This window comes from Bubalus kerabau, chromosome 5 (genome assembly GCF_029407905.1).
Source record: "Bubalus kerabau isolate K-KA32 ecotype Philippines breed swamp buffalo chromosome 5, PCC_UOA_SB_1v2, whole genome shotgun sequence".
Classification (NCBI taxonomy): domain Eukaryota; kingdom Metazoa; phylum Chordata; class Mammalia; order Artiodactyla; family Bovidae; genus Bubalus; species Bubalus kerabau.
In genome coordinates, this window is record NC_073628.1 from 104,937,257 (window position 1) to 104,960,345 (window position 23,089).

Consider the following 23,089-nt stretch of genomic DNA (forward strand, 5'->3'; position numbering starts at 1 on the left):
GAGATGCCTGCGGGGCAGGCACCCCAGACACCCGTTGGTGGCTGAATTTACCCTGTCTTCATTTGGGGGCTCCACCCTGACCCTGAGGTCTCAGTGGGAAGGGGCAGGGGGCAGCCCTGAAGCAGGATGGGGGGGCCCATAGGCCAGGTGGGCTACCTATGCGCTAACCATACTCCCCTTCCAGGTGCTGTGAGGATGGACATGGGCTCATCGGAGGTGCAGGCGTGATGTCGGCCCAGGAGCTCGTGGCCTGCCTCTGTCGAGAGGGTGACCAGCACTTGGCCCTGGGGGAGACCCCGCTGGCCACCGCCTTCTATCTGGCTGCCTTCAGCTGCCACGCTCCCTCGGCCCTGCGGAGCGTCCGAGCCGCCCTGCCCGAGACCCGAGGGTCATCTGTGGTGGCCACCCTAGAGGCCTGGTGCCGAGGTGACAGCCAGATCCCAGCCATCCACTGGGACGGCATGGCGGTGGTCTCCCTGACAGGGACCCTGGCCTGCGCCTTCCTGGCCACCCTCTGCCCCGACCACCCTCTTGCGGCCCTGCACTCCCTGGCTGGCCTGCTAGCACACGGGCACCATGGGGAAGTGGTGCGGCGCTGTGGGGTCCTGCTGGACGCCCACTCCCAGCAGAGCCTGGAGTTGTGGCTGACCCGTGCCCTGGCCTGGGTCCTGTCCAGAACACAGGTGCACACCGGGGTGGCCGACTACCTCCAGGCCTTCATGGAGAGCGCCGACCGGACCGTGGCCTTCGTTCACAAGCATCAGCAGCCCTACCTCCCTGCTCTGGTCAGAGCCCTCCAGGACTACATCTCAGACCATCAGGAGGCTGGGGACAGTGCCAGCCAACAGGTGAACAACTGCCAGGGACTCCTTGCAGCCCTGGACCCTGAGGGCATCTGGAGCATCACCCTGTCACCTGAAGCCCTGCTCCAGCATGGCAGGTATGAGGACTGCCGGGCAGCCTGCAGCCGGGCCCTGGAGGCCACCCCAACGGGTTGCAGACCCCAAGGTAGGCATGCCCTCCACACCCGCCAAGGACTAGGTCAAAAGTTGCTCCTGCTGTCACTTCACTGCATGGTTAAGTCCTGCTTATGGTGGGGGAGGGGGTTGTGCTGGCATTGGGGACACCACAGTGACAAAACAGACAGGCCCCTGACCTTACAGAGCACCAAGAAAAGAAAATTTATGCTTTGAGAAAGCACTGTGCAACTATGCAAGGTGCTGTTCTAGCCTGCTGGTCAGGGAAGGCTTCTTGGAGGAGGCATCATTTGAGCTGAGACTGAAGGATTGGCAGCAGAAACAGGCTGTGAGAAAGAACTTGGGGTGTCCATGCCACTGAATGGATCCAGCATGGCTGGTAGGGGGTAGTGGGTGGGGACAGAGGGCAACAGAAGGCTCTAAAGGCAGTAGCCGTGGCTAAGCCCTCTGGCTGAGGACTTTGGATTTTCTCCTCAGAGCAGCAAGAAGTCATGGAGGTTTTAAACTGGAGTGAGGTACTCTGAGTTGCATTTTTCAAGTCTGTCTGCTATGCACAGAACATGTCCTGGGGGCCAGACTGAGAAGAGAAACTGCCAGAGGCTGGATGCGGTCCAGGTCTGAGTTATCACTGAGACAGAAAAGATAAGACTGGCCGGATGTAGTGACGGCAGGGGCCAGGAGGTGGGGGGCGGTGCGCAACAGGGAAGGATCTCTAAGAGTTCACCTTCAGCAGCTGGATGGCAGAGGACAGAGAAGAGAGGACAGGAAAGGGGGCCTCAGGGGATGGAGACATCCCCAGTTTGAGATGTTGCTCCTGCCCGGAAGTAGTGGGGCCGTGGTTGGGAGCACCCAGGAGCCACACACCAGCCTGCCACCCCACTCCCAACTCCCTGCCACCCACTGGCCTCCCTGTGCACATGTGGGGGTGGTGGTCGCACCCATTTCTGAAGGTTACTGGGCAGATTCAGTGAAATTGTGTATCAAACCCTGAAAATGGTGTCACCACTAAGTGCTCTCCAATCACCCACTAAGTTCTTCCAAAATGTTCCTAGAGTCCATCAATTGGATGTGTAGTTAGGCAGCTGGACACATGAGCCTTGAGATCCCGGGGTCATGGTCTCAAAGTGTTTGGGGATCATCCACACAAGGAAGAGATTGATGGTCATGGTCCAGATCGGGAGAGCCCCCAGGACGGAGTGGGGCAGCTGGACACCTAGAGGCAGGGGCCAGGAGCTGCCACTCAGTGAGCGGACCCATTGCTCAGGTATGAGAAGCATGTGCCCACGGCACTGCACAGCACCGCTGGAAGCTGGGTGCAGGATATCCACTCCACCGATGGGGCCACCAGGGGCACACGGAGTGTTCACAGAGGCTGGAATTTGGCCCTCATGTGCTCCTAACTATCCACCACACTGCTCCCCACAAAAGAGGACCCAGCAAAGGAGACAGGAGGACAAGAAGAAGGAGGGAACTCGGGAGCCAACAGGGTAATGACACCTGCGTTTATGAGATAAAGATCTGCCTCTGCCAAATCCATGCAGAGAGGGCGGGGCATGTCGGTCCAGTGTGCCTGCAAGGCTCCTGGTGATGCCAAAGTGACCGGGAACCAGACAGAACTGAAAAGTGAGCAGATTTCTTTCTAGGAATATGCCAGAGCAGACACCCTGCAGTCCTCCTACTATCAATGACCTAAAAATGCTCAACAGAGTCACAACAGAATCCTGAGTAGGAGGCCCTTGGTGCCCAAAGCACAGACACACAGAGGCCTGTGAGCTGGGGTCGTTCAGCAGCTCCCGGGTGAGGGGCAGGTCTGTCACTTTAATGGCCAGTAGAGCCCCTGCAGGTGCCTCAGTGGGCACCTGAGGCATTGCCTCTTCTGCAATGCAGAAGATTCACGTTCGATCCCTGGGTCAGAAAGATCCCCTGGAGGAGCGCATGGCAACCCACTCAGTATTCTTGGCTGGAGAATTCCATGGACAGAGGAGCCTGGCAGGCTATAGTCCATGGAGTCACAAAGAGTTGGACAGGAGTGAGCGACTAAACAAAGAGGGGTTCAGAGGAACCTCTGATTTATAGCCAGTTGGTCAGAAGAACCAGTGACAACCTGGATGTATTGGGGTTCCCTGGTGGCTCAATCAGTAAAGAATCCGCCTGCAATGCAGAGATCTGGATTCAATCCCTGACTTGGGAAGACCCCCTGAAGAAGGAAATGGCAACCCACTCCAGTATTCTTGCCTGGAAAATCCAATGGACAGAGGAGCCTGGCAGGCTACAGTCTACTGGGTTGCAAACATTTGGACACGACTGAAGCAACTGAACACAAAAAAAAACAGAGCCCCTACAGAAATCCACAGCCTCCAATGGGCTGCAGCCTCGAAGACCATGTTCTGGAAAAACTGCTCCCCACCCCCTAGAGACAGCAGGAAGCTGTCTGTCCTGCCTGCGCTCTGACATGAACAGGAGAACCTTCCCTACAAATCACCACCTTAATTAGGCTAAAATCACTTCCATCACTGGGAGCCACCTTATCACACCTGCACAAGCATGGCTTACTATGTGAATGAATGCATTTTGCTATAACAGACTTTTTACAAATGTAAATTCCTATAACAAATGTATTCTATTCTCAAGGCTACTTATCCAAAGTCACTGGAAACATTGAACAAAGTCTTCCATATTTGGGAATATCCTCAGTCCTTCTTAGTAGATGGAGATACAGGGAAGAGTAGTGCTGGAGAAGACTCTTGAGAGTCCCTTGGACAGCAAGGAGATCAAACCAGTCAATCCTAAAGAAAATCAATCCTGAATATTCGTCAGAAGGACTGATACTGAAGCGGAAGCTCCAATACTACGGCCACCTGATATGAAGAGCTGACTCATTGGAAAAGACCCTGCTGCTGGGAAAGATTAAGGGCAGGAAGAGACAGGGGCAACAGAGGATGAGATGGTTGGATGGCATCACCAATTCAATGGACATGAATCTGAGCAAACTCTGGGAGAGAGTGAAAGACAGGAGAGCCTGGCGTGCTACAGTCCATGGGGTCACAAAGAGTTGGACATGGCTTAGCCACTGAACAGCGAAAACAATACAGAGACACTCGATGCATGAGGACAAGACACAGAACAAGAGTCACGTCTCCCAGGGGTCGAAGTTCCCTGACTGCTTATCTTTGAAAAGTCCCCGGCGGCCGTCTCCTGTTTGTTCAAGATTCCTCATTAAGAACTCCTGCGGTAGGTGAGAGACATAGCCATGGTTCACCCAGCATGGAAACAGAGCTGGCTTGGCCTTGAGATTAGCTGGGACCAGCAGAAAACAGTGGAAGTGATGCTGTGTGGTTCTGGAAGCCAGGCTCCATCTCCATCCTCCTGGAACCTCCCCAGTGCCATGCACGGAAGATAACTAGTGAATCACGAGGGCACACACCAGAAGGGAGGCTCAGCCCATGGCCAACACCAAAACCCCAGACATGTGAGTGAAGCCGCCTTACACCTGCCTGCCCAGTCAAGCCACCAGATGGCTTCAGCCACCGAAGTGATCCCCGACAAGACCAACAGAACTGCCAGTTCAGCCCAAATTGAAGAGAATCATGGCAAATAGAAAATAGTTGTTGCTTTAAGTCACTAGGTTTTGTGGCAATTTGTTACACAGCAACAGTGGCTGATACAACTGCATACTGGGTCTTAGTATTGGTTTTTGACGCATCCTTTAACCAAAACTGACTTAAATAATACAGGACTTATAGGGTTATGTTTCCATAATAATATAATTTACAACATTCATTAATGGAAGAAAAAAGAAATTAGGGAATAAATTAGGGGAAAGTATTGTATAATATTTAACATCTCCAAAATTTAAACAACCAGGAATAGGAGAAAACTTACTTAATTGGAAAAGATAAAATCTATCAAAACCTACCAAAATATCACACTTAATGGTGATATTTTAGAACCAAGAATGTGGTGGCTGCCCACTCCCCCATTTATACCTCACTGCACTAGAGATGCTAGCCAATGCAATAAGGGGAAATAATAAGCCTGGAAAGAAAGAGATAAAGCAACCATTATTTCAGACAATATGATTAGCTATGTAGAAACCCCAACAGAAACAACAAAAATGTATTTGATATAGGAGTAGAATTTAACAGGGGAGAAGGCAATGGCACCCCACTCCAGTACTCTTGCCTGGAAAATCCCATGGACAGAGGAACCTGGTAGGCTGCAGTTCATGGGAGTCTATGGGGTCGCTAAGAGTCGGACACGACTGAGCGACTTCACTTTTACTTTTCACTTTCCTGCATTGGAGAAAGAAATGGCAACCCACTCCAGTGTTCTTGCCTGGAGAATCCCAGGGACAGGGCAGCCTGGTGGGCTGCCCCGTCTATGGGGTCACACAGAGTCAGACATGACTGAAGTGACTTAGCAGCAGCAGCAACAGAATTTAACAGGAGATACAAAAAGTATTTATGTTTACAGACACCAACAATGAATAGGAGCTTAATGGTTTTAAAGTACACCTTTTACTGTAGCAAAAGAAAATAATTTATTTCAATGAGTCATAGGACTTTATGGAGAACACTGTAAAAATTTATTAAAAGAGAATAAATAATGCCTCTGTAAGCAGAGAGGTAGCCAATGTCTACTGATAGAAATATTTGATATGATAGAAGAAGAGCAAAGGGCCAATAATAGACAAGACAAAGAAGAAGGAGTAAGAACAGAAAGAGAAGGGGAGTGGGGAGAGGAGAAGATGGAGAAGAAGACAGTGGTATAGGATTTTCTCTACCAGTTAATACAAAGCTATATGGCTGCAGTCCATGGGGTTGCGAAGAGTCGGACACGACTGAGCAACTTCACTTTCGCTTTTCACTTTTATGCGTTGGAGAAGGAAATGGCAACCCACTCCAGTGTTCTTGCTTGGAGAATCCCAGGGATGGGGAGCCTGGTGGGCTGCCATCTATGGGGTCGCACAGAGTCAGACACGACTGAAGTGACTTAGCAGCAGCATACTAATTAATACAGAAAGATATTGACTTAAGAAATAGATGAACTAATAAAACAAATTAGAGAGGCCAGAAACAGACCTATAATTATCTGGAACTTAATATATGAGAGTGAGCATTGCAAAGCTACAGGGGAAAAAAAAGAGGACCATGATTTAATGCATAGTACTGATTCTCTACCTCAAACCATGCCAAAAAAAGTAAATTCCAGGTGAATTATGTTAACAGCTGAGCTTTACATTTTCTAAAAGAAAATATGAGAGACTATCTTAAGGTTCTGTGTATAGCTAGGCTTCTTAAGATGCAAAAGTAATGGAAACAATAAAGAAAAATTTGATACATTTGATTGAATTGAAATTTTTAAACTTCTATTTTGCCCATAATTGTAGAAAATGAGAGGACAATCCACAACAGAGAGAAAATATTTGCAAAATATTCAGGGATAAAAGATGAGTACCCAGAGTATTTGAAGAATTCCTACATATCCATAAGGGAGAAAAAATCAGTATAAGAACTGGCAAATGCATTTCCCAAAAGAGAAAACACAGATGGCTAATAAACATGTGGAAAATATTCAACATCATAGTAATGATACAAATGCAAATTAAAACAATGAGATACCACTTTCTCTACCCACCAGATTGGCAGGAAAGTATTTTTAAATAAATGAGTCTCACCAGCAATCAGGAAAATGAAAATTAAAACAACAGTGGTAACATTATAGCATGTTATATCCCCTCACCACCAGATTGTCAAAATTTTTTAATCTAACAATAAAAGATTCTGGATTTCAATAATGTTGAACTGGCTGGACTTCACTTTTCACTTTCATGCATTGGAGAAGGAAATGGCAACCCACTCCAGTGTTCTTGCCTGGAGAATCCCAGGGACAGGGAAGCCTTGTGGGCTGCCATCTATGGGGTCTTACAGAGTCGGACACAACTGAAGTGACTTAGCAGCGGCAGCAGCAGCTGGACTAAACTGTGTCCCACAGATAACTATAAAATTGGGGCAAAATATAAAGTGAAAATATTTGGCAGTTGAACAGTGACCAAATGCAGGCAGAAACCAGAGACTGACCCTAAAAGATGAAGACTACAGAAGGTGAGATTTGTAGTTTTGCAGCTTTTTGACTCCTCAATCCACGTAGGACAGAAAGTTGCCATTTTACTCATTTGAGATGTCATATGACAGAAACTAGGGATGAAAAAAGTAGTTGCAAAGTTAGAGGGGAAATCCTAAAAAGGAGAGAGCCACATTCAGGGAGGAAAAGAGATAAGACCCCAAATCCATGTATTGCTGTCCTTCATTGTTCAGTCACTAAGTCATGACCCCATGGACTACAGCACACCAGGCTTCCCTGTCCATCACCAACTCCAAGAACTTGCTCAAACTCATGTCCACCCAGTCAGTGATGCCATCCAACCACCTCATCCTCTGTCGTCCCCTTCTCCTCTTGCCTTCAATCTTTCCCAGCATCAGGGTCTTTTCCAGTGAGTCAGCTCTTCGCATCAGGTGACCAAAGTATTGGAGTTTCAGCTTCAGCATCAGTCCTTCCAATGAATATTTAGGGTTGATTTCCTTTAAGAATGACTGGTTTGGTCTTCTTGAAAGGAGATTAAACCTGTATATTAAACCCACTTAAATGCTTGGCTGTCCACTGACCTGCACACACAGGAGAGACTGGGTGGCCTGAAAAAGTAACAGCTGGAAGCTGCAAGAACTAAATGGGATTTTCAGCTGCTGCCCACTTGAGAAGACAGTATTTGGAGTTTGATCCTAGCCAGTTTCAGTTCAGTTCAGTCACTCAGTCATGTCCGACTCTTTGAAACTCCGTGGACCACAGCACGCCAGGCCTCCCTGTCCATCACCAACTCCCGGAGTCTACTCAAACTCATCTTCCATTGAGATGGTGATGCCACCCAACTGTCTCATCCTCTGTCATCCCCTTCTCCTCCTGCCTTCAATCTTTCCCAGCATCAGGGTTTTTTCAAATGAGTCAGCTCTTCACATCAGGTACCCAAAGTATTGGAGTTTCAGCTTCAACATCAGTCCTTCCAATGAACACTCATTGCCTGCTAAAACAAAATTCAATTCTCTTCAAAGAAACATAACTGAACCCAGAGTCTCTACAAAAAATCAACCAGATGTCTAGTATACAATTTTTTAAATTACTAAACATGCAAAGAAACAAAAATAAAAGGTGAGCCAGAGTCAGGAGATAAAGAAGTCAACAGAAATTGACTCCGGGGTTCCCTGGTGGCTCAGTGGCAAAGAACCCACCTGCCAATGCAGGAGACACAGGTTCAATCCCTGATCCGGGAAGATCCCACATGCTTCAGAGCAACTAAGCCCATGTGCCACAACTACTGAGCCTGTGTTCTAGAGGCCAGGAACCGTCGGAGGGGCTCCCAGCCTCCTGACAGCCCTCATCCTCTTCATGCCGTGTCCTTGGCCACTGAGAGACTCCAGGGGCTTGGCATGAGATGGTTCAGAGGGTCCTCCACTGGAGGGTTGGAGTCTACAGGTGGCTCCCCTGGAGGACATGGCCCAACAGACAGACCAACACCTCTGTTCTCTCCCCAGGTGAGCGTCTGGCCACCCTGTTGGTCACCCGCGCTGCAGCGACCTTTTTCCTAGACAGCGGGGCCCAAGACCTGCTTCAGGACCTGCACCGGGCCTTCCGCGAGAGCCCCTCGGGGGCTCGGAGGCAGTTCGAGGCCATGCTCTCCGCCGGGGACCGGGAGCGCTTGCACGCCCAAGTGCAGGAGGCTGCGGACCTGGGCTTCTCCCACTTCCAGGAGACCGTGCGGAGTCGCCCCGAGCTCCGCGAGGACTCTGGCCGTGAGCTGCTGGTTCCGGTGACCCGCGCGCTCCGGGTCCTGTGTCGAGTCGCCCCGCCCGGGGCGCGCCCGGCACTGGGCGCCCGACTGGCCGAGTGCCTGCTGCTGGCAGGGGACGCGGCGGGCGCCCGCGCGCTGTGCGAGCGCTTGCTGCGGCCCTCGTGCACCGGGGACCGTGCCGGGGACCGCGCGCCCCTGATGGCGCTGCGCGGCTTCTGCGCGCTACACTCTGGCGATTCAGGGAGCGCCCAGGAGGACTTCCAGGCGGTGGTGGAGCTAGGACCGCCGCACCTGAGCGGCTGCGTGCGTGCCCTGTGCGGCCGCGGGCTGCTGCGAGTGCTGGCGGGCAGCGCCTTCCTGGGTGCACTGGACTATGTTACCGCCTGCCGCCTAGGCCCCGAGGAAACTCTGCTCGTCACCAAGACCTACGTGCCCTGGAACCAACGGGGGCTGCTGCTGACCGTGCTGCGCGAGGAGGGCCGCAAGATGCTGCAGGGGAGGCCAGAGCCACGACCCAAGAGCTGGCGGGGCCGCCGGACTAAGGCCGCGGAGACAGACAGCCCCGCTGTGCAGGAAGGGTAAACACTAGCCCCGCACACCCACCTGGGGCTGCTGCTTCATTCTGGTCTGCTCCAAGGTAGTCGGGGTGTGTGCAGTACTAATTTATAGATGAGCAAACCGAGGCAGGGAGTTGCTGGGTGATTTCCCTAAGGCACTGGTCGGGGGTTTAGTCCTGGGGCCCAGATCTGGGATCCTTGGTCCCAAAGGGCAGATACATTATGCACTTAGAAAATCAGAAACTCAAAAATGGAAATGAAAAAAACAGAACTTACCCAGCATCCCACTGTTTGCATTCCCTTGTTTCTCTTTGTCCATATAAAATAGAGTTCACAAAACTGAATTTGTGCTCAATATGCAAATATAACCCACGTTTTTACTCACTGGATCATGAACATTTCTTCTGCTGCTACTTACCTTTCTCAGACAGCCTGGTAGCTCATCCTGTGAACATCCCATCAGGGCTTCGGGTATTCCCAGCTCCTCTGCTCTTAGTTATAATGCTACCCAGGTAACATCCAGTCTTGGACTAGTCTGCCCTAAAGATTCAACAGAAGCTGAGCTCTGGGGTCAGAGGGCGCAGCTCCCTATGAGGCCCTTGACCTTGGAGCTGTCCACCTGCCAATCAGGCCACACGCTCCAGCCCTGATGCTCCTTCTGCAAATTTTTTCAGCAGCCCAGTAGGTAAACCTGCAGATGTTTTGATTGGCATTTCTCTGGTTGCTGGGAGGTGGTGAGAAGGTGTTTTAGCAAAACTAACAACACTGAGCTGGGGGGCCCCTGGTGTGTTTGATGTCAGCATCCTCATCCCTACACCACACACACACACACACACACACTGGCTTCCTCAGCCCCATTTCCTTCATTTGCATCACTCTGATTTGCTGGTGCAGAGGAATTTTCTTGTAGGAGATTTGGGGCCCTTTATATCTGTTCTCTTGGGAACCCTCAATTCCAGGCTCCAGCTGTGTCCCAGTAGGAGCTCAAGCTCATTCCCAAGAGGGCCCCGGGGTCATTCCAAGTGCCACCTGTGCGTTATCTAGCTCTGCAGACCACACACCTGAGCCCTGCAAGGCCAACACTGTTACCTGTTTTTGCAGAAAAGAAAACTAGGGCAGAGTGGGCTGGGGGTCAGCATACAGCCTCACTTCCTCATCTGTGCAATGCCTGCCCCATAGGCCGGGAGAGGGTCAGAAAGGGCAGCTCCGGGCTCTGCGGCCAGTGAGCAGGCACCCTCCAGCAGAAACCTGGTCTCTGAGATGCAGCAGGAAGGGAGCTGCCTGGACAAGGTGCAGGAAGTAGGATTTGCCTGCAGCCCACCTCCTGGGCAGATGGAAGGGGTTTAGGGAAGGGTCAGCTCTCCCCCAGCTGCTCTCTCCACAGGGATGCCCACGGCGTGCACCAGCTGGCCACGCTCCTGATGGAACTGGACACGGAGGATGAGTCTTCACGCCTCCTGGCAGCTGACGCCTTGTATCGCCTGGGCCGCCTGGACGACGCCCACAAGGCCCTGCTGGTGGCCCTCTCCCGGAGGCCTCAGGCGGCCCCTGTGTTGGCGCGGCTGGCCCTGCTGCAGCTCCGGAGGGGATTCTCCTACGATGCCAACCAGGTGAGAGGGCCCCAGCAGGCCACAGCAGGGCAGCTTGACACAGGGCACAGTGCTGTGGAGGGCACCAGGCCCCCACTGGCCCCTCGTTCAACACCCTGCACCCAGACTTGTCCCAGCCCCAACTTGTCTCAGCCCCAGTTCTGCCACCTCCAGCAGGTCCTCACCTCTCTGACCCTCAGTCTTCTCAACTGTACCCTGGCCTTTCAGGTTCTCATGAGAATTAGCTGCAGCAGGTACCCCAGGACCCAGCCGACCTCCATCATGCAGTAGCACTCTGTATTTGCTTTTGTTGTTATGAAGAAAAAGCCATGAGCTGAGTGTCAGCGGAGCTTAGTCCCAAATCTCCCAAGTAAACTAGGCTTGCTGGTACCCTGTCCCAGGGTGCAGGAGCCCCCAGACTCTCCAGCCCTGCTCTCCTCCCTCAAAGACCACTCTGCTCCCAGGAGCGGTGTGACTTCGCCTCCCTCAGGTCCTGTGAGGGCAGAAGATCATGTTCCCAGGGAAGAGATGTCAGACTTTGGGGCAGTGCTGTGGAACCTGTCAGCCTCCTTCTTCTGCTCTGGCCTGTTTTGGGCTCTGGTCGCCCTGAGTTGGGTCATAAGGGTGGGAGGGAAGGATGCTCTGGTCCTGCCTGTCCTGCTCTGGGACCGACGTCCACACATGTGCAGCGGGCAGGGGCAGCATCGGGTGAGTCTCTGTGAAGTTACGTCCCGCCCCCTCCCTACTCACTCAGCCCAGAGCAGGGACAGGTCCCAGGGTCCCTCCTGGTGCCTTCTGAAGGACTCCCCGGGCCTCTGTCACTTTATTAGTTTGAAAGCCCGCTTTCCCTGAACTTCTCAGGCCTGCCGTGCGCAGGTCCGTAAGGCCAGATCTCTGCCTGCCGGTAATGGAGGAGGAGGCGCGGCTCAAAGAGGCTAAGACCACCACCACCACCACCACCCGCCCAGCCCGAAGTCCCTCCCCCGAGAGCCACGCCCCCATGAGCCACACCTTTGCCTGCCACGCCCCTGCAAGCCACCTCCCTGAGCCACTCCCCTACGCGGAGGATAGGGGTGGAGCTGTCTGGGCGGGCCTCAGACAGGACCCAATGGTGACACCCTTTCCCTTGCAGCTGGTGAAGAAGGTGGTCCAGTCCGGGGACACGGCCTGCCTCCAGTCCACCCTGGCCGTTTTCTGTCACGAGGACCGGCAGCTGCTCTGGGGCCACTGCCACGCGAGGGCCCTGGCCATCCTGCGGGCACGACCGGGAGGGGCCGAGGGCGGGGCCCACACCAGGGAGGCCATCGCCTACCTCTCTCTGGCCATCTTTGCCTCAGGTAAGAGCCTCCCGGCCCCCTCCTCCCACCCCCATCCTGCCAGGTACCTGGGGCTAAGGGGAGCCTGTGCCATGTGGAGAAGGGGTGTTGTCAGGCACCAGCGGTCTGAGCACATGCTTGGTTCACAGGTGTTTCATGACTCCTGGTCACCTTCATGCTAAGGCCTAGGAGAAGGCCCAGCCAGCTGGGGCCTGAGCTGGGACCCTCCCCTGTATCCTGGGCTCCATACCACACATCCAGGCCCTGAGGGTAGGGGGACCAGGCTGGCACTTTCACTCCTGCAGCCATTCCATGACCAGCTGCTCGGATCCTTCCCCGCCTTGTACCTCCCCTCATCTCACCTCAGATGCAGCTGCAGTGCCCCTTCTTCTAGGAAGCCTCCTCTGACTATCCACCAACTCTCCCAGACACCACCTATCTGGGTTGGGCTCCCAGAGCCAGGCTGTGTTCCACAGCCAGGGCCCCCAGGCCAATCCAGACTGCTCCCCAGAGTGTCTTGGTGCACAGCAGTCTGTGAGCTCCCCAGGTGACCCCAGAGCTGGTGCACCCCTTCCCCCAACCCTTTGGGCACCAGGGTGGGTGCAGAAACTGCTGGGTGAGGCCAGACACGCTGAACCTGGCAGTGCCCGGCAGAGGTCACATCCTGACGCCATGCCCCCTTCCTTCAGGAAATCAGGCCACTGAGTCCCTGCTTGCCCGAGCCCGCTGTTATGGCTTCCTGGGCCAGAAGAAGACGGCCATGTTCGACTTCACCTCGGTGCTGAGGACTGAGCCGGGGAACGCACAGGCGCTGTGCGGCCGGGCACTCCTGCACCTGGCCTTGGATGAGCAGAAGGTACCGGCCCCACGCTCCCCACTTGGGACAGGGCAGTTGGTGGTGCTCAGGAGAGGTGCTGCCCTCCTTCTCAGCCCCCCAGGAGAGAGGACGCAGGGCCAGGCATCGAGTGTGACATGTGCGTCAAAGCCCCGCCCACTCTGGGGCTCACGGAGCCTCACCATCACATCCCTGGTTTCAGGTGGCCTGTCGCTCTCATCTGAAGAGTCCCTGTGCTCCCAGCATCCATCAGTGTGGATAGATATGCAAAGCCTCGGACTTACTGGGGGACCCCACCTTAGAGTAAAGACACCTTGGCTGCCTCTTGGGTGCCACCCTCAGCTGTTTATACAGGACCTGTGGTTTCGAGTGGTTGGCATGCAGGGGCAGGGGTGAGAGGTAGTCCATTGCCAGGCCCAGGGCAGGTACTTTCCACAGAGAAGCTGTGTTCAGAGGCAGCCACAGCCAAACAGCCCTGGACAAGGGCACTTTGCAGCCAAGAGTGATGTCATAGGTGAGAAACTGAAACCAACTGTCTGCTCTGATGCTTCGCTGGGTCAAAATACAGCCCAGAGGTAACCAGCCGGCCAGGTTTCTGAATTCCTTAAGGACTGGAGTCCCGGAAGACAAGGAAAAGTGATCCATCCAAGATACCACTGGAATGAGAGCATCTGCAGATGGTGCTTCTGCCTGCCAGGGTATTGCGTTTCCCCCAAGGCCACTGGCACCTGGTGTCTGTTCCAGCCTGGGCACGCACATGTGGCTGGGAACCCAGCCCTCTGCAGGGCCCTTCTTGTGCTGGGAAAGCACCTGTGTTCTCAGAGACGGGATTCAGCCAGGAGGCAGACCCCTGGAACCACGCCCCTGGGTGCTCTCGGCATGCCAGCAGCTCCTCTGAGAGGTGCCTCAGAAACATCTCTAAGCAGAGGCTACCCCCACTTTGTCCCCTCCCCCCGAACTTCCTCCTCCTGGAGATGGGATGAGCCCAAGTACCCACAAGCCCTCCAGCCTTTCACTAAGAGAAAAGCTCTGAGTCAGCCTGCGAGGGTCCAGAATCCAGAACCCTTCTCCCCCACCTCTAACTTTCTGACCAAATCCTGAAACATCTCTGAGCTTTGTTTCAACATCAGTAAAATGGGGGCGGGGAGTGCTTGTTCAAGGTCATCAGATCCTCAGCCTTGAGGTGGAAGCGCTTATTCAAGGCTGTCAGATACTCAGCCTGGTGCGAGCGAGTGTGCTCAGCCATGTCCGACTCTTTGAGACCGTATGGACTGTAGTCTGCCAGATTCCTCTGTTCATGGAATTTTCCTAGCAAGAATACTGGAGTGGGTTGCCATATCCTACTCCAGGGGACCTTGCCGACCCAGGGGTCAAATCCACATCTCTTGCCTCTCCTGCATTGGCAGGTAGATTCCTTACAACTGCGCCCCCTGGGAAGCCCCATTCAGCCTGGTGCCTGGTCCTCAGTGAGGGCTCCATGGGTGGTAGCTGGAATTCCCATGAGCCAGCACAGAATTGGACTTTTTCCTTGCAAAGGTAACCAGCCAATAGGTTTACCACTGGCCAGCACCAGGGTCAGGTAGGATCCAGGTCATGGTCTAGGGAGGATTAGAGAGGACCGTACTTTCATCCAGCCATCTAAGCACTCTGTCTCTCTAAGACGTTGTCCCACACACACTTGCTCCAGGAGAACCCCGTTCCTGGACTTTAAAAGTGTGTGGCTAGAAGAGGTAATAGATACTGGGCTTCTAAAAAAAAATACCTACATAAAATACATGACAGCTGTCTTCAGGCCCTGGACAACAGACAGTGAAGACCTGCCATCCCTGAGAGAAGGGAAACCACAAAAGGGGAGCCCCATGGGAGCCCCACCATAACCTGACTTTCTGCCTGGGGAGCCTTTCCTGTTACTCACCAGGAGGTGGGGCAGTCGGCTTGCTGAGCTGAGGAGGCAGAGCCTGGGATTCCTGGCTGGTGCAGTAGCTGAAATTTCCAACTAAGGGCAATGGAGAAACTGGGGCTATGCAGAGGGGAGAAGTCTTCATGGGATTCCAGGTGGGTTCTTGTCTGAGCTGATCTGCACATGTAGGGGCCCCACAGAGCTCACAGGTGGCAGGAGATGTTGGAATCCTGACCCCACCAGAGCAGAGACTTTTGTGAATACCTTAGGCACTCAGCTGAGACCATGTCCTAAGTAAAGGTCATGTTTTTAGTCACTTCAGTCATGTCCGACTCTTGTAACCCAATGAACTGTGGCCCACCAGCCTCCTCTGTCCATGGGATTTCCCAGGTGAGAATACTGGAGTGGGTTGCCATTTCCTTCTTCACGGTACCTTCCCACCCAGGGATCGAATCAACGTCTCCTGCTTGACAGGCAGATTTTTTTTTACCACTGAGCCACGAGGGAGGCCAAGTCAAGGTCATATTTTAGGACTAAGTTCAAAACTGAAATGAATCTGCCCTCACAAGGAACAAAACCAAATCTAACAGAACAAAAATGAGCCACCAGAATAAAACACAACCTCCTTTATGAGACGGTGACATAGTCCAGACTCTACCATGTACTATCCACAACTTCCAGCCCAAAATCAAAAAACTGCTGAACACACAGAGAACCAGGAAATGTGACCAATAATCGGAAAACTAAGTACTCAATAGAAACAGAACTTGAGATGGTGCAAATGTTGAAATTAATAGCTGCTGCTGCTGCTAAGTCGCTTCAGTCGTGTCCAACTCTGCGTGACCCCATAGGCGGCAGCCCACCAGGCTCCCCGTCGCTGCGATTCTCCAGGCATGAACACTGGAGTGGGTTGCCATTTCCTTCTCCAATGCATGAAAGTGAAAAGTGAAAGTGAAGTCACTCAGTTGTGTCCGACTCTTAGCGACCCCATGGACTGCAGCCTACCAGGCTCCTCCATCCATGGGATTTTCCAGGCAAGAGTACTGGAGTGGGTTGCCATTGCCTTCTCCTGAAATTAATAGATAAGGGTGTTAAAACAGGGATTATAAACATGTGAAGAATGTCAAGGAAAATTTTTCATAATGAGTGAACAGTTGAAAAATTATAGCAGAGAAACAGAAATTATAGAGAAGAATCAAGTGGAAATTCTGGAGCTGAAAGGTGTATCTATAATTTACCAGATGGGCTTAACAGCTGGTTGGAAACTGCCAAAGAAAAGGTTAGTAAAATTAAGGATGGACCAGTAGAAAGTATCCAGTCTGAAGAACAGAGTGGGGAAAACTATTTTCTTCTTAACGAAGGGAGCTTCAGTGACCTCTGGGATGATACCAAGCAGTCCAACATATGTATAACTATTGTCCCAGAGGAGAAACAATGGGACAAATATATGTGCATGTATTTATATTAATACATGTATATGTTGTTGTAAAAGTATTTGAAGAAATAATGCCCAAAAATTTTACAAGAAGCTCAACAAATCTCAAGATGATAAATACAAAGCAGAACCACACTTGGGCATCCCTTGATCACATTTCTGAAAACAAAAGATAAACAGAACATACTCAAGGCAGCCAGAGAGAAAAAGAAATATTACATATAGTAGAACAACAGTAACGGTCCAACTCAATCGACATGACTTTGAGCAAACTCCGGGAGATAGTGAAGGACAGGGAAGCCTGGCGTGCTGCAGTCGGTGGGGTTGCAGAGTCGGAGACAACTGAGCAACAGAAGAGCAGTGTGAGCGATGAATGACTTCTCATAGAAACAGTGGAAGCCAGAAGACAATGCGATGCCATTTCTAGAGACACATTTTGTACCTATGGACTTCCCAGGTGGCTCAGTGGCCAATGCAGGAAACACAGGAAACGCAGGTTCAATCCCTGGGTCGAGAAGATGCCCTGGAGGAAGAAATGGCAGGCCACTCCAGTATTCTTGCCTGAAAAACCCCATGGACAGAGCAGCCTGGCTGGCGACACAGTCCATAGGGTCAAAAGAATAGGACATGACTGAGCAACTGAGCAAACGACTTTGTAACCTACAGGACAACAGCTAGAGAGTGTTAAAGAGAGGCAGAGTTTCTTGTTGTGTTGTGTTTTTGTTTTGGCCACAGCGCAGCCTGCAGGATCATAGTTCCTTGACCAGAGATCAAACCTGTGCCCCCGGGAGTCTGAAGAACAGAGTGGGGAAATGTAGAGTCCTAACCACAGGGCAGTCAGGGAATTCCCAAAAAGAGGCAGAGTGAAGTGGTTAAAGGAGGAACTAAAATAAAATAATAAACCTTTTCAGTTAACCTAAAAGAAGGTAGAAAAGGAGCGGGAAAGACATCAAAGTACAAAGAAAAGGACAAGTAGAAAACCAACAGGAGGATGGACCAGAGGGTGGTTTCATGGCTCCGGACTCTTGGCCAAGTCAGAGGTCAGATGCAAATGACTCACCAGGGTCAAGGCTCTCCTAAAGGGCCCAGCCTCCTCGGTCCTCATGTGCTTCCACAGCACCATCAGGACCTCCAGCCTCCTCTTCCCCTCCTCACCTCCGAGCTACAGACTCAGCCCCTGGCCTCTGGCCCTTCTGCCTGCCAGCCCAAGCCCCACTTGTGCCATAGCGGGGCTTGATCAGCATGGCCCTTCTGGGGCTCCAGACCATTACCCCTGTCCAGAACTCTGATACCATTGCTGTAACTTCGCCACACGCTGCCTTGACAGCTCACCCTATAGGCCCTCCTGTTGACTGACCCTCACCCCATGGTGAAAGGGCAGGGACCAGGCCATCTGCCCGTTCTGGTGTCCCCAACACTAAGGCGCTGAGAGGAACACAGCAAATATGGGATGACTTCTGCCACCCACCCTGCCCTCCTCCCCTTGCAGGAGGCTGTGGACGACATCCTCTCTGCTCTGAGGCTCAGCCCGAGAACTGCAGTTCCCGAAATCCGCTCTCTGAAGCCGGAGGCCCAGGCCCTCATCACCCAGAGCCTCTCCTCCCGCTGCCGGGCCCTCCTGAGTCAGCTGCCAGACACAGGGGCCCGCCTCGGTGACAAGGACGCCCAGAACCTCCTGGCTGCGGGGAAGGCACTGATTGAAATTGATGCCAGGCAGCCCCTCTGGCACATGCTCCTGGCAGATGCGCTCGCTGCGGTGGGTATGTGTCTGTCCAGACACAAGACGTGAGCATCGTCCCTACTCCTCCCATCCTGGACTCTTTCCTGTAAAATGGGAGAAAGAGACCCTGGACTCAGTGGCATCTAAGGTACCTCCCACCCTGAGTCCCAGAACTTGTGACCTGTTCCCATGTGGGTCCCCTGTGCAGCTTTGTCCATCGGGAGATGAGATGAAGCCATGATGTGGGGTTTTGTGAAAGGCTCAGATGCTTAGGCCTCCTCTTTAACTCATGCATTTATTCAGATGTTTACAGACTGCCCTGTTCTGGGCGAGACTGTCTTAGGCCCACATGTACCAAAACATCGGTCTTTATTGCAAAATCCTGAGAATATTTCAGCGCTAAATTGAACAGGGAGCTCTCTCTGCAACCTGCATTTCCCGGGCATGTCATCATCACTTCCAAGCCTGTGAGGTACCCCCACCAAGGCCTTTGGGGACCCCAGAGGCTGCTCTGATCCCATGCAGCCCTACTCAGGAGAGAAAGCAGGTCCTTGCAGTGACCATGGTGAGGGAACTCCAAGTCCTACTGCTCCACCTGGGGGTCATAGAGTTTAATGACACCCCCTTGATGGGGGGCTCGGTTATCAGGTGAAAGGTGTCACTTTGCCCCTCTGTTCCCTGCTCCTTCCTTCTGGGACTAAGGCCTTCCATTAACCAGCCACTCCCAGAGCCAGCGCTGAACAAGAAATGCTGTAGTGAGCTTCCTTGTGTCCCCCCGCCCCCCACCACCGCCCCAGCCCCACCGTGATTGTCCTTCCCTAATCCCTGACAGGCAGCTTTGAGGAGGCCGGTGCCCATCTGCAAAAAGTCCTGCACCCCACCCCTCCATCAGAGGCAGCCCGCGCCCGGCGTGGGCTGCTCCGGCTCAAGAAGGGGGATGTGGTGGCCGCTGCACAGGACCTGCAGTGCCTTGCAGAGATGGATGCCCAGGACCTCGGCTTCCTGCTGTGTCTCCTGGAGGCTTCGGAGCGGCAGAGCCTCACCCAGGTGGGCACAGCACCCCTTGGAGTCCCCAGCCCAGCGCTTCTCCAGCACCTGAGGTGTGAGATCCCCAGGTCCAGGGCCCTGCGCAGCGCTGCAAGCCCCCTGTACCTGATCAGGAGAAGGCACCTCGGTCTGGCCAGCTCAAGCCCTGACACCCTCAGGGTGTCTTTTTTGTGTAAAACATATAAGTTGACTCGGGGTTGAGAAGAGGGAGGGGACGGCATCCTCAGAGCCAGATTGAGCCCGGCAGGAACACTTGGCCCTCATTGGAACCCCACCCCAACCCCCTAGTCAGGCCAGGTGAGGGACATCCGTCCAGAGAGCAAGCAGGTGAACCCTTAGTGAACTGAAAGGGACCCTGAAGGGATGCTGGGCTGAGGCTGTCTGGGTAGGGGATTTTTCCCTCAGCTGCTCATTTGACGAGAAGGTAAGAGCACATTCCATCAGGCCCTGCGTGGAGCCACTGCCAGCACCATGGCCCTCGCATCTCAGGGGGGGTACCACCGTGGGGGAGGGTTCACCTCAGAGGGTGAAAGTGCAGGAAGACCATGAGACAGGACAGTGAGGTTGCGAGGCAGCTCTGGAGGTGAGATTGCCATGGCAATACAGAGGCCAAGGCAAAAGACTGGAGGCAGGAAAGAATTGGGAGTGTTCAAGAAACAGGTGATCAAAATGCAGCTGGTGTGGAGTGCAGGGGAAGGGGCTTGAGGAGAGGCTCAAGGTGGGGACAGAGGGAAGGGCCCCTCCCTTCACCTGCTGGAGGCAGAAGCAGCCAGGCAGGTACAGGAGGCGGACCGGGGGAATGCAGACAGCAGAATGGATTTCCCTGCAGTGGCTGAATTTAACCTTTTTTTTTTTTTTTTTTTTTTTTTTTTTTTTTTTTTTTTTTTTTGAGGGAGCAGGGGACGGAGTGGGCAGTGAAGGGACCAGTAGGTGGTAGAAGCCAAGAGCATCAGCAGGCCAGTCAAGAACCCCTGCACGACCTGGGGCAAGAATTTCACCTCTTTATGCTTCCACAGGCTCTGTCACTCCAGGTCCATCAGGAAAACAGAACCACACTAGGGGTTTCAACGAGGGGTCAGTATGGAAGTTGGCTGGATGGGCATTAGGGACAGAAAGAGCTAAGGGAGCCATGGGCATTGTAGGGGGGCGGCCCTTGTAGGGCTGAGCAGGCCAAAACTGATAGTGAAAGTCGCTCAGTCGTGTCTTTGTGCTCTTTGCGACCCCATGGACTGAATTCTCCAGGCCAGAATACTAGAGTGGGTAGCCTTTCCCTTCTCCAGAGGATCTTCCCAACCCAGGGATTGAACACAGGTCTCTCGCATTGCAGGCAGATTCTTTACTAGTTGAGCTACAAGGGAAGTCAAAGAACATATCAAGGAAGCCCTGAGCCGACCAAGGAGCATGTTACCGGGACCGAGAACCAGAGGGGCGGCTGAGAAGCCCAGAGATCTCAGAGAGGGGTCCTGGGCTAGAGTCTCAGATCCCAGAGGAAGGGGAGGAGGGCTGTGAGCTAGGAGAAGGGAGCTAGGTTGAGGTCTCGGAGTTCACAAGACAAGGCTGGGCAAAGGTGTGTCTTTGAGTTCTTAGAAGGGCTGGGCCAGGAGATGAGCGCTGGGCCTGGCCGCCTGGAGACGGGTTTCGCTGCAGCGAGAATTCGTGAGACGCTGGACCGTTGCTGGGCAACGCGGGCCAACCAGGAAGTGAGACGGAAGTAGTGGCGCCCCGCTTCCGGCGGTACTACGCCTGCGCGGCTTGTGGTGCCTTGTCAGTTTCCACCCCTATTTCGCAGAACCCGTAGGTGAAGCAAAAAGAGGTGGAATACTTGCCCTGGGCCGCGCGAGGGTTTGACTCTCTTGCTGATGCTCTTGACCTCCCCCGTAGAGAGGGCGCTGCACCGAGATAGAGTCGCCGATCCTCTGTGGCACGGCTGGGAAGACAAGACCACGCGCTCACCTGCTGGGTGCACTGTGCTTTCCTGGGGACAGGCGGGGGCCGGGGGCGTTGGTATCACCTGACTGCATGGGAGAGGGAGGGACAGCGGGAGAGGCAGCGTCTGGTTTGTTCCCCATCAGGCCTTGGGGAGCCACTGTGGGTTCTTGAGAGCAGGAGGAGCCAAGGGAGGCAAGCGGATTTATCCAGGGCAGTTGGCGAGGGGAGGTAAGGCATTTTGGCAGGTTTGAAGAATGGGCTTCCGCCACACTCAGAAAAAGAAAGTGAGCCTGGGGGGCAGAGGGGTGGCATTGGCCCTTGGAGCTGCTCCACCCAGACGGGGGCCGCCAGGGCCTCAGTCCAGCAGTCCCCAGGGAAAGAGTGCTAGGATGGACAGCACCCTCTGGCCTCTGGCACTGCCCTGCTGCATCCATGGAGTAGAGGGTGAGTCCACCACAGCCTTTCTGGACACACCGGGGGCGCCTGGAGAGTGTCTCCCTAGCCTTGACTCTGGCTCCACTGGGCCTGCGGGAGCGGCTAGTTGGTTAGTGAAGTGAGAATAGCGCTAGCACAGAGCAGACCCTGCCTTTCTGATCTGGGGTCCAGGAGGGGGCTCCTGGAACAGGCTGGGCAGAAGGGCATTCGCTGCTGTCCTGGGGCTGGGCAGCCATGTGGGGAGGGGGGAGGCTGGCCGAGGCCCCGTCAGAGGGGGAGGAGCAGAGGGAAGAGAGGAGGTCACCCAGGTAAGAGGAGCTGGGACCGCAGGTGGGACAGTAGGGCTGTGAGAAGCAGGAGGACACCCAAGCAGGGTGAAGGGATTGCAAGGGGGTGGTCACTGCCCTGTGCCTTCATACACTACCCCTCAGAAGAAGCAGACAGCATCTGCACGGGGGAGCGAGCAGCAGCTGGCTGTGCAGGGCTCGGAGGCAATGGCCTGACCTCCCTCCCTCCATCCCCTCTGTGCAGGTCGCAGTCCAGGAAGCTAACACTCTCCTGAACTTGGGACAGCCCCGCCAGGCGCTGGGCTACTGCTCGCTGGCCGTCCTGGCGGGCGGCAGCAGCACCTGTCACCTGCGCCGTCGGGCCACTTGCCTGGCCGAGCTGCGGGAGTTTAGCCGAGCACTTGGGGACCTAGACCACGTGCTCCGAGAGGGCTCAAGGGACAGCGACCTCCAGACACAGGTGGAGGACTTTTGCTCCCGGGGCCGCCTGCTGCTGGGTCTGGGGGATGAGGCTGGGGCTGCGGGGGCCTTCTCCCAGGCCCTCCATCTGGCACCCACCCAGGCCCAGAGCAGCCTGTGGGAGCGGCCAGGCCGGGCTCTAGCCACCCACATACTCTTGTGCCAGGCACGGTGTTGCCTGGTTGAGCAACGCTACAGCGAGGCCTGGACGGTGGCAGAGGCCGGCCTCCTGTTGGACCCAGAGCACAGTGGCCTGAAGAGGCTGAAGGCAAGAATCCGGAGGGAGGCGTCCTCTGGCTGCCGGCTCCACTGACCAGCACTCCCCAGGCCCAGCTGTGAGGACACCCTGTCATCGTCATTCTTCGACCAGCCCCTGGGGAGGTTGCTTGAGGAGGTGCTCCCCCACCCTCTCCCTCTTCCTAGTCCTGGGTGGGTTGGCAGATGGCCAGCCTTGGGAAGCAGAGGAGAGAGCTCCCCACCTGCCTGGAGCAACCACCCTAGGAAGCTCAGAGCCTCTTCCCTGAACAGCGACCTGGTCCTCAAAACTGGGGCCCTCTTGGCCCTCTTGGGCCTCAGAGAGAAGTGCTGTTCCTTATCCCTGGCTTGGGGCCTGCAGGTTGAGTGGGGTTCAGCCTGGCCCCTCGTAGCCCTGGGGAGATGGTGCCAGCCCAGGAAACCCTTCTCCAGATGTGGAGCAGCCCTTGACTCTGGCCTGACCTCTGGCCAGGCGTCCTGCAGGGCCTGGAGCCCCTCAAGGGCA

At 54.1% G+C, this 23,089-nt stretch overlaps 1 protein-coding gene across 1 annotated transcript; it reads left to right on the forward strand.

Annotated features, from left to right (window-relative positions):
- Window positions 1-227: 227 nt before the first annotated feature.
- Window positions 228-22,694, forward strand: TTC34 (tetratricopeptide repeat domain 34). Its single transcript, XM_055583616.1, has 8 exons — window positions 228-1,008; window positions 8,564-9,398; window positions 10,762-10,987; window positions 12,099-12,303; window positions 12,972-13,138; window positions 17,942-18,212; window positions 19,005-19,219; window positions 22,115-22,694. The coding sequence occupies exons 1-8, from the start codon at window positions 228-230 to the stop codon at window positions 22,640-22,642; spliced, it is 3,228 nt and encodes a 1,075-aa protein (XP_055439591.1). The 3' UTR covers window positions 22,643-22,694.
- The last annotated feature ends 395 nt before the right edge of the window (window positions 22,695-23,089 follow it).